General features: G+C 36.0%; 1 protein-coding gene across 1 annotated transcript in view; it reads left to right on the top strand.

Moving 5' to 3' along the window:
- Positions 1–12,962, top strand: part of Klp31E (kinesin-like protein 31E) — a 145,943-nt gene that overhangs the window by 58,968 nt on the left and 74,013 nt on the right. Inside the window, exons 5-7 of the mRNA XM_089096735.1 lie at positions 535–681; positions 2,433–2,541; positions 3,274–3,476. Coding sequence (XP_088952861.1) covers positions 535–681; positions 2,433–2,541; positions 3,274–3,476 — 459 coding nt within the window. The remainder of the gene's footprint in view (positions 1–534; positions 682–2,432; positions 2,542–3,273; positions 3,477–12,962) is intronic.

Here is a 12,962-nt window from a genome sequence, read left to right as displayed (position 1 = left end):
AAATGTTTGAAATAACATACTGAAACAATAGCAGCATCTTGAAATTTTTAGAAAGAAAATTCAAACTCTTTAAAAACGTTAGTTTTCGAACGTTCTTTGGTTTCATGTGCTACAATTGTTAAATAATCCTGTAATACGCTTTTAAAAATAAATATATCTTTTTTAATTCACTTTTGATTGTTTGGTTTTTTTTTTTTTTTGTTTTTTTTTTAACAATTACGGCTTGATGCAATGATGTTCATATTATTTTGTTTGTTCATTATTTAGGAGCCTAAAAAAAAAGAAAAGAAAAATGTCGTGTACCTACAGAGCAGTATATAATTGTGTTTTTCATTCTTGTTTTATGTAATTTGTTCCAATAGCTGATTTAGATCTTCGCTCCAGTGTTCTTCACTGCAAACCAAATGTACAACTCCTAAGTTTTTGCGTATTGCTTTTTTGTTTTTGTTTTGCTTATTGCTCCGTCTTTTCCTTTTTTGTATGACGGGTATTCCAATAAATAATAGTAATAATAAATCTAAGATTGTTTTCTAGGATGTTGACGGTAATTATGATTCCGGTGTTAGTGAAATTCTGCGTGCCAAAATTCATTTTGTAGATCTTGCTGGATCAGAGAGGCTGAAGAGGACGGGATCCGAAGGCATCCGGGCAAGAGAGGGAATTTCAATCAATTCTGGTCTGGTGAGACGATTGCTTCTCTTGCTTTTATGGCCTTGATAGCTTCGCTGTTACACCTCGAAGCTTTCATCTGAAATTCTCACACAATTTTTTGAGATAATTGCCAAAAATTGTTTCCTATTTGCTGGGTTTTTTTTTCAAAATTACAATAAGAAACTTAAAAAATGAATCAAAAATTTGTTTATATTCACTTTTGTTCTGTTTTTACAAGTCGACGATTTCTTTTTTTTGGGGGGGGGGGAGGGTCAAACCACTAACCCTCCCCCTCCCCCTTTGGATGCGGCCTTGACCTTAGGACCTAGGGTAAAAAATTACTTGCCAGATAAACCTTTTTTAATATTTTAAAGAAATTAGTGGGGTCATGTAAATAGCTTTCTAAAAATCAACTCGTGAAACTCCCTGAAATTCACCCAGATCGAGTAACTTATTCTTTAATGTTAAAGAAAGTTTGTCCAGAGAGTGGATGTCTGTCCTATGAAGGTTTATTCGAAAGCGATTGTTTATCCTGTTATGTAATTATCTACTAAAATTTTGATGTAACTTGCCACGCTGACATAAATAGAACCTCTGGAACAAATCAGCATATTAAATCAAGAAATTATGATCAGTCAATGTTCTCTAGTTCTTACTAAAAAGGCCCACATTTAGAAATATAAAGAACTGGCAGAAAAACGTAAGAACAATTATGGGTAAATTTCTAGTGGGTCATATACTTTAGCTAAGATGAAAGTGAAAATATCATTTGATGCCTTTTTTATTCTTTTTTATAATCCAAGGATCACTTCTAGGACTACATCTTGAGCCCTTAAAGGGGTCCCAATGGTCTTTCACTTTTGTAACCATATAAAGAAGTCATCAACACTAGCTAAGTTATTAAAAAATGGTTAAAAATATCACTAGTTTATAAATAAGTTGTTCAAGAGTAATATATTCCAAAAATAATTATTTGTAACAATTCAAACCTCATTTATTAGGAAACTCAAAAATAAACCGTTTTCCTACCATTTCAAGTTTTTCAAATGCCGTCGACAAAATAGCGCTGAATTTTGCGATTTTAAACTTTGGAGTCGACAATTCAGGGTATATATTTGCACATTAGGGGGGGGGGGTGAAGTTCAGGGTAAATTTGCAGTGGGCCATATAATTTAGCTAGGATGAAAGCGAAACCATCATTTGATGCTTTTTTACGCTCTTTCGTAATTAAGGTAAAATACCTTCAGGGCCACTTTAAGAGCTCAAGATGCAATTAGCCCCAGAAGCGATTATTGAATTATGAAAAAGCATAAAAATGACATCACTAGAAATTCATGACCCACTAGAAATTTACCCAATTATGTTTGTTTATCCCAAAAAGTCAGATCAGAATTCCATGCAACTCACGAGTGAAGTTTGAGACTCAGCGGTCCAGTTTCTGAAACTGTTGGTTTTACGCCATTTTTAGAGACCCGGGGTTCAGAATGACGACACTGGTCTATGCAACTTATAAAAATGCCTGAGATACGTTGACCACAAGCGCCACCTTGATAGAAAACATAAACCTTAACAAAGCATATTTGCTTGGTGGATAACTGCAAGTATAATAATTTTTGAAGCTATGAATTGATCACATGGAGCGTTTTACATTATAGTATACTCTTTAGGTAAGCTATGTGAAAAATGAAATACGAAGAAGGAATAATTAATTGGATTCCTATTATTTGTATTGTCTCATATTTATCCTGATGCACTAACCTTCCGAATTTTTTATTTTACAGTTGGCATTAGGCAATGTTATTTCAGCCCTTGGTGATAAAAGCAGGAAGGCAACGCACGTACCGTATAGAGATTCAAAGCTTACTCGTCTTCTACAAGATTCCCTTGGTGGTAAGATACCTTACGAACATATAGCGGTTTTTTTCTGGAATCGTGTTGTGTTTGTATTATCATTGCTGTTTTAAACTGCAACAGCTCTATTTTGTCAAACTTGAGTTCTATTCGTTTTATTCAAGTGTAAGGGGGTATTATAAATTATAATCTTATAATAAATGCTATATAACTTTAATGATATTATAAATATCATTAAAATGATTTCCTACTATTGAGAATTGCCTGGATAGACCTTTTAAAAAAGTCTCTAAAACTGTTCTTATCAAATCTTTGCTGTTGTTTTTTATTATTATTATTATTATCCAATTGTAAGGTGATATAATAGCGAACAAAAATATAATGAACGAAAATTTCCACAAATAGAAGTTGAGCCACTGCCCCCCCTAAAGACTCATGTGTCATTCACCTTTGACTAAAAACAATGTATCTCTTCTTTTCATTTTAACCGTCAAAAATTACCATCAACATGAAAATACTAATTGAATTTACAAGAAATAACATAAATATATGAGAATAAACACATGTAGGACTTCGAATTTCATTCAGTATTTTAAAAGGACAGTTTTTCATCACTTTTTTTCCTAATAATCCTAATTAATTGAAACATATTGAAAATTGATGCTTAGACAAAGCTTTAAAACTTCAGTTCGTACTTTTTCAAACAATCTGTTTAATTTTCAGTAAGAAAGACTTGATGTTGCAAAAAGCTTATGTATATCCTCTTTACAGGCAACAGCAAGACATTAATGATAGCCTGTGTTTCACCAAGTGATATCGACTTTATGGAGACCTTAAACACATTTCGATACGCTAATCGAGCTCGGAATATTAAGAATAAAGTACAAATCAACTATGACAAAAGTTCAAGGACAGAGATGCTTTTGCGACAAGAAATACAGAGGTTACAAATGGAGTTAATGGAGTACAAACAGGTAAGGATAGCAGGTTCCGTCTATTCCATTTTTAGTTGTTTTGAATTACCCATACGTGTGAACTTATTAGGTGAGGTGGGAGGTTTAAATTGTTCGTTAACCTGAAAACAGGGAGATTAAAGGAAAAACGAAGCCTTTGGATTGCGTGAGGGGCTGGGCCAACTGGCCTGTGCCCCCCTCCCCTTGTGCATTTCTTACATAGGTACAATTACATATGTAGAAAAAACATATGATCAAAAATTCTAGTTGTTTCCCAAATATAATGAAAAAAATAAAAATAAAAGGGACACAAACTGCACTGAACAATAGAGCAGAACTTGAATCAAATACAAAGTGACCGCAATTAAGCGTATTGTTACTGCCCCTAACCCTGTTTCCATAGGTTAGAGTGTCGTTTGTATGTTGCTGAGAACGAAAAAGATTTCTTAGAAAGTTTTATTTTAGCCGATTTATTTTTCTATAGATTTGAAAGAGAACGGTTGAAAAGGACAAATCACTAACTCAAATAAGTTGGTGCTGTCACCCTTCAAGCCATTCAAAAGACTAGTGTGTCTTTGGTGCTTTATCCAAAATTAAATTAAAAAAAGTTTTTTCAACTGAAAGTAAGGAGCACGATTAAAACTTAAAACGAACAGAAATTATTACGTATATGAGGGGGTTCGCCCCCTCGTCAATACCTCGCTCTTTACGCTTTGTTAAGTTCGAAATTTGTTCCAATTCTTTAAGAATGACCCTTGAATCACAAAGGACTTTTATTTAGAATAAATTGATCTTTTGAAAGTACTAAAAAAAACCTTAGCGTAAAGAGCGAGGTATTGACGAGGGGGCGAACCTCCTCATATTCGTAATAATTTCTGTTCGTTTCAAGTTTTAATGTTGTTCCTTACTTTAATTTTCAAGTTTTAATGTTTCAAGTTTTAACCCCTTCATGGAAAATTCCCTTTCCCCCATGAAAAATTCCTCCATGGCAAGATCCTCCCACTTATCCTCCTCACCCGACCCCCCATCCACAAGAAAAAAAAACCCTGAAAACGTTTGTATACTTCCCAATAACCTTTACTATCAGAGGCAACGCTATAGCGCTGAATATAGTAAAGGCCATACGGCTCTAATGTTTTATTATTTTTTTTTTTTCCCCAGAGGCACTTCATATGGAACGGGTCGTCGTAGAAACTTCAAAGGGGGCTCTATTCGATTGGAAATCGAGAGTTCTAGTGCCCTTTTTAAGGGTCGAAAGTGATTGGAAGGCAACTAATACCCCTTCCACGCCCACCAATTCCCCAAACACATCTAATTAAAAGTTTGAGATAGCCGTTTTGTTCAGCGTAGTTGATTTCTAGATAGAAATCATGTTTTTGAGGAGGACACTCCCTCTCAAAACCCTCAGGGCAAGGGTTGTGAGTTATTCCCTGGGGACATATAAGGTTTTTATAGAAAGCTTTGTCGTAGAAACTTAAAAAAGGACTCATTCGGTTGGAAATCCAAAGGACTAGTGCTCTTTTTAATAGTTGAAAGTGATTGGAGGACAACTAACCCCCCTTTCACGGCCATCTTTTTTCCCAACATATCCGATAAAAATTTGGAAACAGCGATTTTGTTCAACATAATTGAAAGTTTAGGAATTTAGGTATCTTAGGATGAACCCCCCCCCCCCCACACACACACAGCCCTTAGGGCAAGGGTTGTAAGTTATACCCTGGGGGCTTATAAGGTTTTTATTGAAAGCGTTGTCGTAGAAACTTCAGAAAGGACTCATTTGATTAAAAATTTAAATGGCTAGTTCCCTTTTTAACAGTAGAAGTAATTGGAAGGCAACTAAAATCCCTTCCTTGCCCACCATTTCCCCAAACACATCCGATGAAAATTTTGATATAGCCATTTTGTTCAACGTAGTTGAAAGTTCTGGAAATTATATGTTTGAGCAGGACACTCCCCCCACAGTGTTCAGGGCAATGGCTATAAGTAATGGGGACATATATGGTTCTTATGAAAGGAATGCTCGTATAAACTTCAGAGAGGGTTCATTTGATTGTAAATTGAAAGTTCTAGTTCACTTTAAGTGTCAGAGGGTAATCAGCCCCCCCCCAAACCCTTTTTTCCCAAATGCATCCTAGAAAAATTTTTAGATAGCTATTTTGTTGAAAATAGTTCAAAGATCATATAACAAAATCCGGTGTCGACACATCCCCCCAGGGCCCGGGGTCAGGCGTTGTAAGTTATGCCCTAAGGGCATATGTGGGTCTTATGAAAGGGGTGCTCTTATTAACTTCAAAGAGGGCTCATTTGATTGGAAATTGAAAGTTCACTTTTTAAGAGTCAAAAGAGATTGGAGGGCACTTAGGCCCCCTCCCTCCACGCTCTTTTTCCTCAAACCCATCCGATAAGAAATTTGAGATAGCCATTTTGTTTTAAAAATAGTTCAAAGACCATATAACTAAAACTCTAGGGAAGACACAGCCCCCCAGGGCCCAAGGGCAGGCATTGTAAGTTATGCCCTGGGGGACTATATGGTTCTTTTTGAAGGGAGGCTCTAAAAACTTCAGAGGGCTCATTTGATTGGAAATTGAAAGTTCTAGTTCAGTTTTTTAGAGTCAAAAGAGATTGAAGGGCAAGTAGCCCCCCCCCCCACCCCTCCCTCGCCCCTTTTCCCCAAATAAATCCAATAAAAATTTTGATATAGCCATTAAGTTAAAAATTGCTCAAAAGTCAGATAAAAACAAAACTTAGGTGTTAACATAACCCCCCAGTACCCGGATGAAGGTGCTTGTAGGTAAATTCTGGAGCATATATGATTTGAATAGAAGGAATGCTTATACACAACGCGGAAAGGGCCCTCCTGACAGGCCATTGAAATTGTGAGTTCACTTTTTATGCTACAAAAGAGATCCTCGTATAAACTTCGGAGAGGGTTCATTTGAATTGAAATTGAAAGTTCTCGTTCATTTTTTAAGATTCAAAAGAGATCGGAGAGCAACTAGCCCCCGCCCCTCTGCCCTAAATGCATCAGATGAAAATTTTTAGATAGACATTCTGTTAAAATAGCTCAATGTTAAGATATCAAAAACTCTGGGGTTAAAACAGCCCCTCAGGGTCGGGGGGTACGCATTGTAAGCCATGCTCTGGGGGCATATATTTCTGTTATGGAAGGGATGCTCGCATAAACTTCATAGAAGGCTCATTTGGTTGGAAGTTGAAAGTTGTAATTTACTTTTTAAGAGTCAAAAGTGATCAGAGGGCAGCTAGCCTCCCTCCACACTCCCTTTATTTTTTTCCCAGAGGCACTTCATATAGAAGGGGTCGTCGTATAAACTTTAAAGGGGGCTCATTCGATTGGAAATCGAGAGTTTTAAGGCCCTTTTTAAGAGTCAAAGGTGATCGGGGTGCAACTAGCCCCCTCCCAATCCTTTTTTCCACAAATATATCTAAATAAAATTTAAGGAAGCCATTACATCAGATATAATTCTTTTAGAAGGAATTTTTCTGGCAACATCAAAGAAGGCTTATTTGATGGGACCTCGACGTTTCTAGATCGGATTATAATAATCACAATTGATCAATAGAGAACTAGCTCCCCCCCCCCACCGCCCTTTCCCCCCAAATGCATCAGATAAAAAATTTTAGATAGACATTTTGTTAGAAATACTTTAAAGTTTAGATTAAAAAAAACACCGGTGTCGACACAGCCCCACAGAGCCCGGGGGCAGGCGTTGTAAGCTGTGCCCCGGGGGGCATATAAGGTTCTTATGGAAGGGATGCTCGTATAAACTGAGGGCTCTTTTAATTGGTAATTGAAAGTTCTAGTTCACTTTTTACAAGTCAAAAATTATCTAAGGGGAGCTAGCCTTCTCCCCCACTCCGTTTCCCCAAAATGCATCAGATAAAAATTCTGAGATAGACATTTTGTTAGAAATAGTTCAAAGTTCAGATTAAAAAAACACCGGTGTCGACACAGCCTCACAGAGCCCGGGGGCAGGCGTTGTAAGTTATGCCCTGGGGGTATATGGCTGTTATGGAAGGGATGCTCGTATAAATTTCATAGAGGGCTCATTTGATTGGAAAATGAAAGCTGTAGTTCACTTTTCCAGAGTCAAAAGCGATCGGATGGCAGCTAGTCCCCCCCCCGTCCTTTTCCCCCCCAAATGCATCAAATAAAATTTTGAGATGGCCACCTTGTTAATAATAGTGGTCAGATCACAAAATTTCCTGTGTCGACACATCCCTCCAGGGCCCGGGAACAGGTGTTGTAAGTTATTCTCTGGGGGTATATATGGTTCGTATGGAAGGGATGCTCGTATAAACTTCAGAGAGGAAACATTTGTTTGGAAAGTGAAAGTTCTAGTTCACTTTTTAAAGAGTCAAAAGAGATGGGAGGGCAACTACCCTCCCCCCTCCACGCCATTTTTCCCCAAATGTATCAAATAAAAATCTTGAGATAGGCATTTTGTTAAAAATAATTCAAAGTTTAGATACAAAAAACTCCGGTGTCGACAGATCCCCCCAGGGCCTTGGGACAGACGTTGTAAGTTATGTCCTGGGGGCATTTATGGTTCTTATGGGAGGGATGGTCGTATAAACTTCAAAGAGGGCTCATTTATTTGGAAAGTGTAAGTTTTAATTCACTTTTTAAGAGTCAAAAGAGATCTGAGGGCAACCCCCCCCCCTCCACGGCCTTTTTCCCTCAAAAACATCAAATAACAATTTTAAGATGGCCATTTTTTTAGTAATAGTTCAATGGCCAGATAAGAAAATTTCCTGTCTCTAAACATCCCTCCAGGACCCGGGGACAGGTGTTGTAAGTTATACCCTGGGGGATATATGGTTCTTATGGAAGGGATGCTCTTATAAATTTCAGAGAGGGCTCATTTGTTTGGAAAGTGAAAGTACTAGTTCCCTTTTTAAAGAGTCAGAGGAGATCGGAGGGCAACTACCCCCCACCCCCTCCACGCCATTTTCCCCCAAATGCATCAAATACAAATTTTTAGATAGCACTTTTGTTAGAAATAGTTAAAAGGTTAGATAACAAAAACTCTGGTGTCAACAAAACCCCCCCAGGGCCCTGGGACAGATGTTGTAAGTTATGCCCTGGGGGCATTTATGGTTCTTATGGAAGGGATGGTCGTATAAACTTCAGAGGGTGTTCATTTTATTGGAAAGTATAAGTTTTAGTTCACTTTTTAAGAGTCAAAAGAGATCGGAGGGCAACTAGCAGCCCCCCCCCCTCCACGTCCTTGTCCCACAAATGCATCAAATAAAAAATGTAATGCATAAATGAAATCAAATCAATTAAAAAATGGTTCAAACATCAGATATTTAAACATCTGGGTTGACACAACCCCCCAGGGCCCGGGGACAGGCGTTGTAAGTTATGCCCTGGGGGGATATTTGGCTCTTCTAGAAGTGATGATCATATAAACTTCAGAGAGGGATCATTTGATTTAAAATTTAAAGTTCTAGTTCACTTTTACAGAGTCAAAAGAGATCGAAGGGCAATTAGCCCAGGGACAGGCATTGTAAGTTATACTCTGGGATATATATGGTTCTTATAGAAGGGATGCTCGTATAAACTTCAGAGAGGGCTCATTTGATTGAGAATAGAAAGTTTTAGTTGACTTTTAAAGTGTCAAAAGGGACCGAAGGTTAATTAACCCCCACGCCCTTTTTCTCCAAACCCATCCGATAAAAATTTTGACATAGCCATTTTGTTAAAGATAGTTCAAACATTAGATAATAAAAACTCCGAGGTTGACACAAACCCATTTTTTCACTTTGATATTTTTACTATAGTACCAGTTTTGATACTTTTATGAACATCTGATTTTTTTTTTTTTTAAGTTTGATTTTGAAATAAGGAATTCTTGAGAACTATAAATTTGTTAAAACAAAAAATGAACAAAAATTAATTAAAAAAAACTTTCCGAAAAGAGAGTTTTTCAAATAAAAGTTTAGGTCATTAAGTACTTAAGCTTAGCAGATACAAATACCTGTTAAAATTAAAACTCAAAACGACCAGATATTAAAGAATAAATGAAACCCAAAACGAACAGAAATTAAATAAACAGTCATAGCAAAAAACATACAACAAGTAATAATATAAATGAATAAATAGATCTTAAAGCGAGTAATGCTTAGATTGAATATCAAAATCAAGCTTAAAACGAAAAAAATATTTTCCTTGATGTATAAATGAAACTTAAAACGAACAGAAATTAAATAAACAATCAATGCAAACAAACATACAATAGACATTAATGTAAATTAATAAATAAATATTGAAACGACTGAAACTTAAATTGAATATGCAAATCAAGCTTGAAATGAACAAAAATTACTATAAACAAGAGTTTGGGTATCACCTCCCTCTCTCACTGTAAAAGTCTAAAACCTACTGCGTCATTGGCGCTTTATTGAAAACTATATGCGTCTTGAACAGTCTTGAAAGTATAAACTACATCAAATTGAATATTTGATGTATAATGATATTAATTGGTGAAAGATCCATCCGTTCAAGAATTTATTTCACTATAATTTTATTTTTATTTTCAATGCTGTAAGAACTGGAAAAGAAAATATTTGTAATATAACTCGTTTTCAGTTAAGCACCAATGACGCAGCAGGCTTGTGGTTTTTATTTACAGTTAAGGAAGGAGACAGTATCCAAACACTTGTCTGTAGTGAAACTGTATTCGTCTTGAACAACTTTAAAAAGAGCTAATAAATTAAACTCAATGTTTGATTTAAAATGCTGTTAATCGCTAATAACTTAGCAGTTCAAAATGTTACTATAATTTTAATGTTTATTTTAGAACTTAAGTACAAAAGAAAATATTTGCCATAAAATTCATTTTCAGTAAAGCGCCAATGACATGATACTCCAACTATATTTGTTTGCATTGATTGTTTATTTAATTTCTGTTCGTTTTGGGTTTCATTTATTCTTTAATAGTAATTCCTGGTCGTTTTGAGTTTGGTTTTGATATTCAAACTAATAAATACTCGCTTTAAGATCTATTTATTCATTTATATTATTACTTGTTGTATGTTTTTGCTATGATTATTTATTTAATTTATGTTCGTTTTTTGTTTCAATTATTCTTTAATAGTAATTTCTGGTCGTTTTGAGTTTGAATTGAAAGGACATTGAAACTTCTAAAGTAGGATTCTTTGATATGCAAAATCCAATAGTGTGGTTTCCGTTAAGATCGCTTGAACTTATGAGGGTGTTTCCCCCCTTTTTCTAAAACCGGGCAAATTTACTCGAGTTCGTAGCTTTTGTAACTTTTGCATATTTGGAGTCAGCTTGAAATATTCAGTCTATTGATATATCAGTTGTTACCAAAATTCTGTTTTTTTAGAGTTTCGGTCACTATTGGCGTGAGCTGCTCCGTACTTACAGTTCGTTACCTCGTACTGTTTGATATACTTTGAAATGAATAATGAATTTGAACGTTAAAGTTCAATCACTTAATACCTATCCTTAAGTAATCTCTCATTTTCTTGAGCTAGAAAGGGTACGATATATATTTGCGCACAAATTCAAAGGGAGAGGGGGTGTCCGAAGTGGCCATGGGGCAAAGATCTGAGCTTTGGGCTCGTCAATCATGGTAATAGAAAATAATTCAATGGAGCATTAAAATTCTTAAATACTCCAAAACTACTTGTTTAAATATTTACTCGCTAACGCCCATATTTTATTGATAGTTTTAAGTTTGTAATCAGGAAGTTCACAAACCTTTGAATCCCATTTTAAGGGAATTTAAAACAATATTTGTGAAATATACATTAATATGCTTTGATTTTGGACGGGGATACTTCAATTTTACGAATTTTTTATTATTAACATTTAATTATTTTGTTCCATTCTGTAGGGGTAATCCCCGAGTGATATGGAGTAAAAAGTGGTACAACATTACTAATTTTGATAATGAAAAGGAGGCAGGGAAGAGCCTCACTTTGGGTGGTTTAATTATAATTGCGGAAAATCCTTTTTCGATTCTGATTTTAACAAGTTATAACATATTCATTCTTTTATTGAAGAGTATCAGTGAAGTTTTCGATTTGTATGGTAGGGGGGGGGCTGAAATTCATTTCCGATAGAAATGCTTATTATATTCGTAATCAGCATAAAAAAAGGCATGGAATGATGTATTCACTTTAGTCCTAACTCAATAATATGATTTAGTAGATATTGACCAGCGTTTGTTACTTTTTGCAACCAGTGGATATCTAGAATGCGCCTTAAGCAAATGTTTTCAAACGCAAGAAGTTTCTTTTCAAGTATTTGATCTATGTGCCAAGTTTCAGAACCATAGCAAAGCGTTGAGAGGATGTTGTTGTTGTTTAACAGCCTCAGCTTGAGTCGGAGAGAATACTTCTGGCTGCACCAGATTTGAGACAATTTCCTGAAAGATGCATTAGCCCGGCCAATTCTTAACTTGACTTCTCGGTGACACGATCCTGAATTGTGGATGGTACTTTCTAAGTACTTGAACCCCATGACTTGCTCTATCGTCTGGTTATTGCATTGTAGGTCAAATTAAGATCCATTGCTCGCCATACTTTTTGTTTTTTTTTAGACATTTATCTTAAGGCCGAAAGGCTGGACAACGTTTCTGACTTGGTTAAGGTAATGCTGGAGCTTTTATTTGCAGGACTCTAGGAGGCTGATATCGTCAGCGAAATCAACATCTCCGAGTCTGTTATTATCCTACTGGATCCTATGTCCATCGCAGGTCCGGAGAATATAATAAATGATGAGAATAAATAGCAGTGGTGATAGCACACAGTCTATGTTTCACCCCTGTCATGATACGAAAGCAACGGGTATTCCCGTCACTTGTCTTCACGCAGCATTCTATGCCTTTGTAGTAGGCTTCAATCAATCGAATGAGATTATCAGGAATGCCGTAGTATTTGAGTACCTTCCAAAGCGTTTAGCGAGCTATCGAGTTGAAAGCTTTCTCCAAGTCTATAAGAACCAAGTAATACTTATTGTACCATTCATTTGCTTTTTCTAGCAGAATTCTAAAAGTAAGTATAAAATCAGTGCATGATCAGTTTGGCCAGAATCCATGCTGTTCCTCTCAGAGATGTTCGTTCAATTATTCCTTTATTTTTCCTTACTTTTCTTATTGCGGATCAGTTTTGGGAAATACAAACCGGTCCTTCACTAAAAAACTCAAATTTGCCCAAAACCATGCCATTAAAGCAGTTTTTCGGTTTTCCCATCTATCTCCAACCCGTGATTCGTACTCAGATTTTGTTATAGCTTCACTAGATCAAATCATACAAAAATTAAACTTATCGCTTGCTTACTCTGCTTTCAACAATAATCTTCCTCCTCAACTACTAACCTATTATAATATTAATAATTCGGAAGCCCGCTGTCTCCGTTCATCCAATAGAGCCTTTATGATTCCTAAATGCGTTTCTAGTGCTGCCCAGCAACCTCCCATTTACAAATCTATCATCCTATGGAACAAAATACCC

This window comes from Artemia sp. Qi Xiang Cuo, chromosome 11 (assembly GCF_049724085.1).
Source record: "Artemia sp. Qi Xiang Cuo chromosome 11, ASM4972408v1, whole genome shotgun sequence".
NCBI lineage: Eukaryota > Metazoa > Arthropoda > Branchiopoda > Anostraca > Artemiidae > Artemia > Artemia sp. Qi Xiang Cuo.
Note: the sequence above shows the minus strand (reverse complement) of the source record. Positions and strands in the feature narration are given on the sequence as shown.